We start from the raw sequence: 585 nt of genomic DNA on the forward strand, positions 1-585 counted from the left end.
CCAATGAAAAATGCTCAGGGACAAAAAAAGAAAAAAAAGAAAGAATATCATAATAGCTTCTCTTTCCATATTTGTGCTTATTTATAGCTCTGGCATAAAAACAAAACAGCATTTATCTTACATTTACCTTTTGTTTAACAGGTGTTAAGCATAATGAAGATATTGACAAACAACCAGTAGCTATCAAGGATTTTTTTCCATCTATATGATTTTTGGGTGAGAGGGAAATATGAGCTTACCTCCATTATGGCACCAGAAAAGTCAGTATGTGGCCTCCCAAACATGTTTCCTTCAGGTTCTGGAGAGGGCTATCAGAGAAGTGAGGGCTGAGCTGTTGTCCCATAATTGCTCTCCTGGCAGAAACTTCCCTCAGACGTGATATCTACCGGTCAGCATTATCCCCAGCCTGTGACACAAAAAGGCCAAGAACTCCTACACCTTCATAAGTGCCCTGAGTCTTCCAGTCTGAATGCAGGACATGCCACAATGGCTTATATTTGTCACGCATTCAGCTACAGAAGTTTGCAGTAATGAAATGTAAATTGTTCTCTACCTTCTTCATAATAAGGGATCTAAAATACTGGG

The 585-nt window shown here is 39.3% G+C and overlaps 1 protein-coding gene across 1 annotated transcript in view; it reads right to left on the reverse strand.

Moving 5' to 3' along the window:
• FAT4 (FAT atypical cadherin 4) overlaps window positions 1-245 on the reverse strand; it is a 153,292-nt gene extending 153,047 nt beyond the window's left edge. The window contains 1 exon segment of the mRNA XM_010710090.2: window positions 240-245. Within this exon segment, the coding sequence (XP_010708392.2) occupies window positions 240-245 (6 nt within the window).
• Between the last annotated feature and the right edge of the window lie 340 nt (window positions 246-585).

This window comes from Meleagris gallopavo, chromosome 4, assembly GCF_000146605.3.
Source record: "Meleagris gallopavo isolate NT-WF06-2002-E0010 breed Aviagen turkey brand Nicholas breeding stock chromosome 4, Turkey_5.1, whole genome shotgun sequence".
Lineage (NCBI taxonomy): Eukaryota > Metazoa > Chordata > Aves > Galliformes > Phasianidae > Meleagris > Meleagris gallopavo.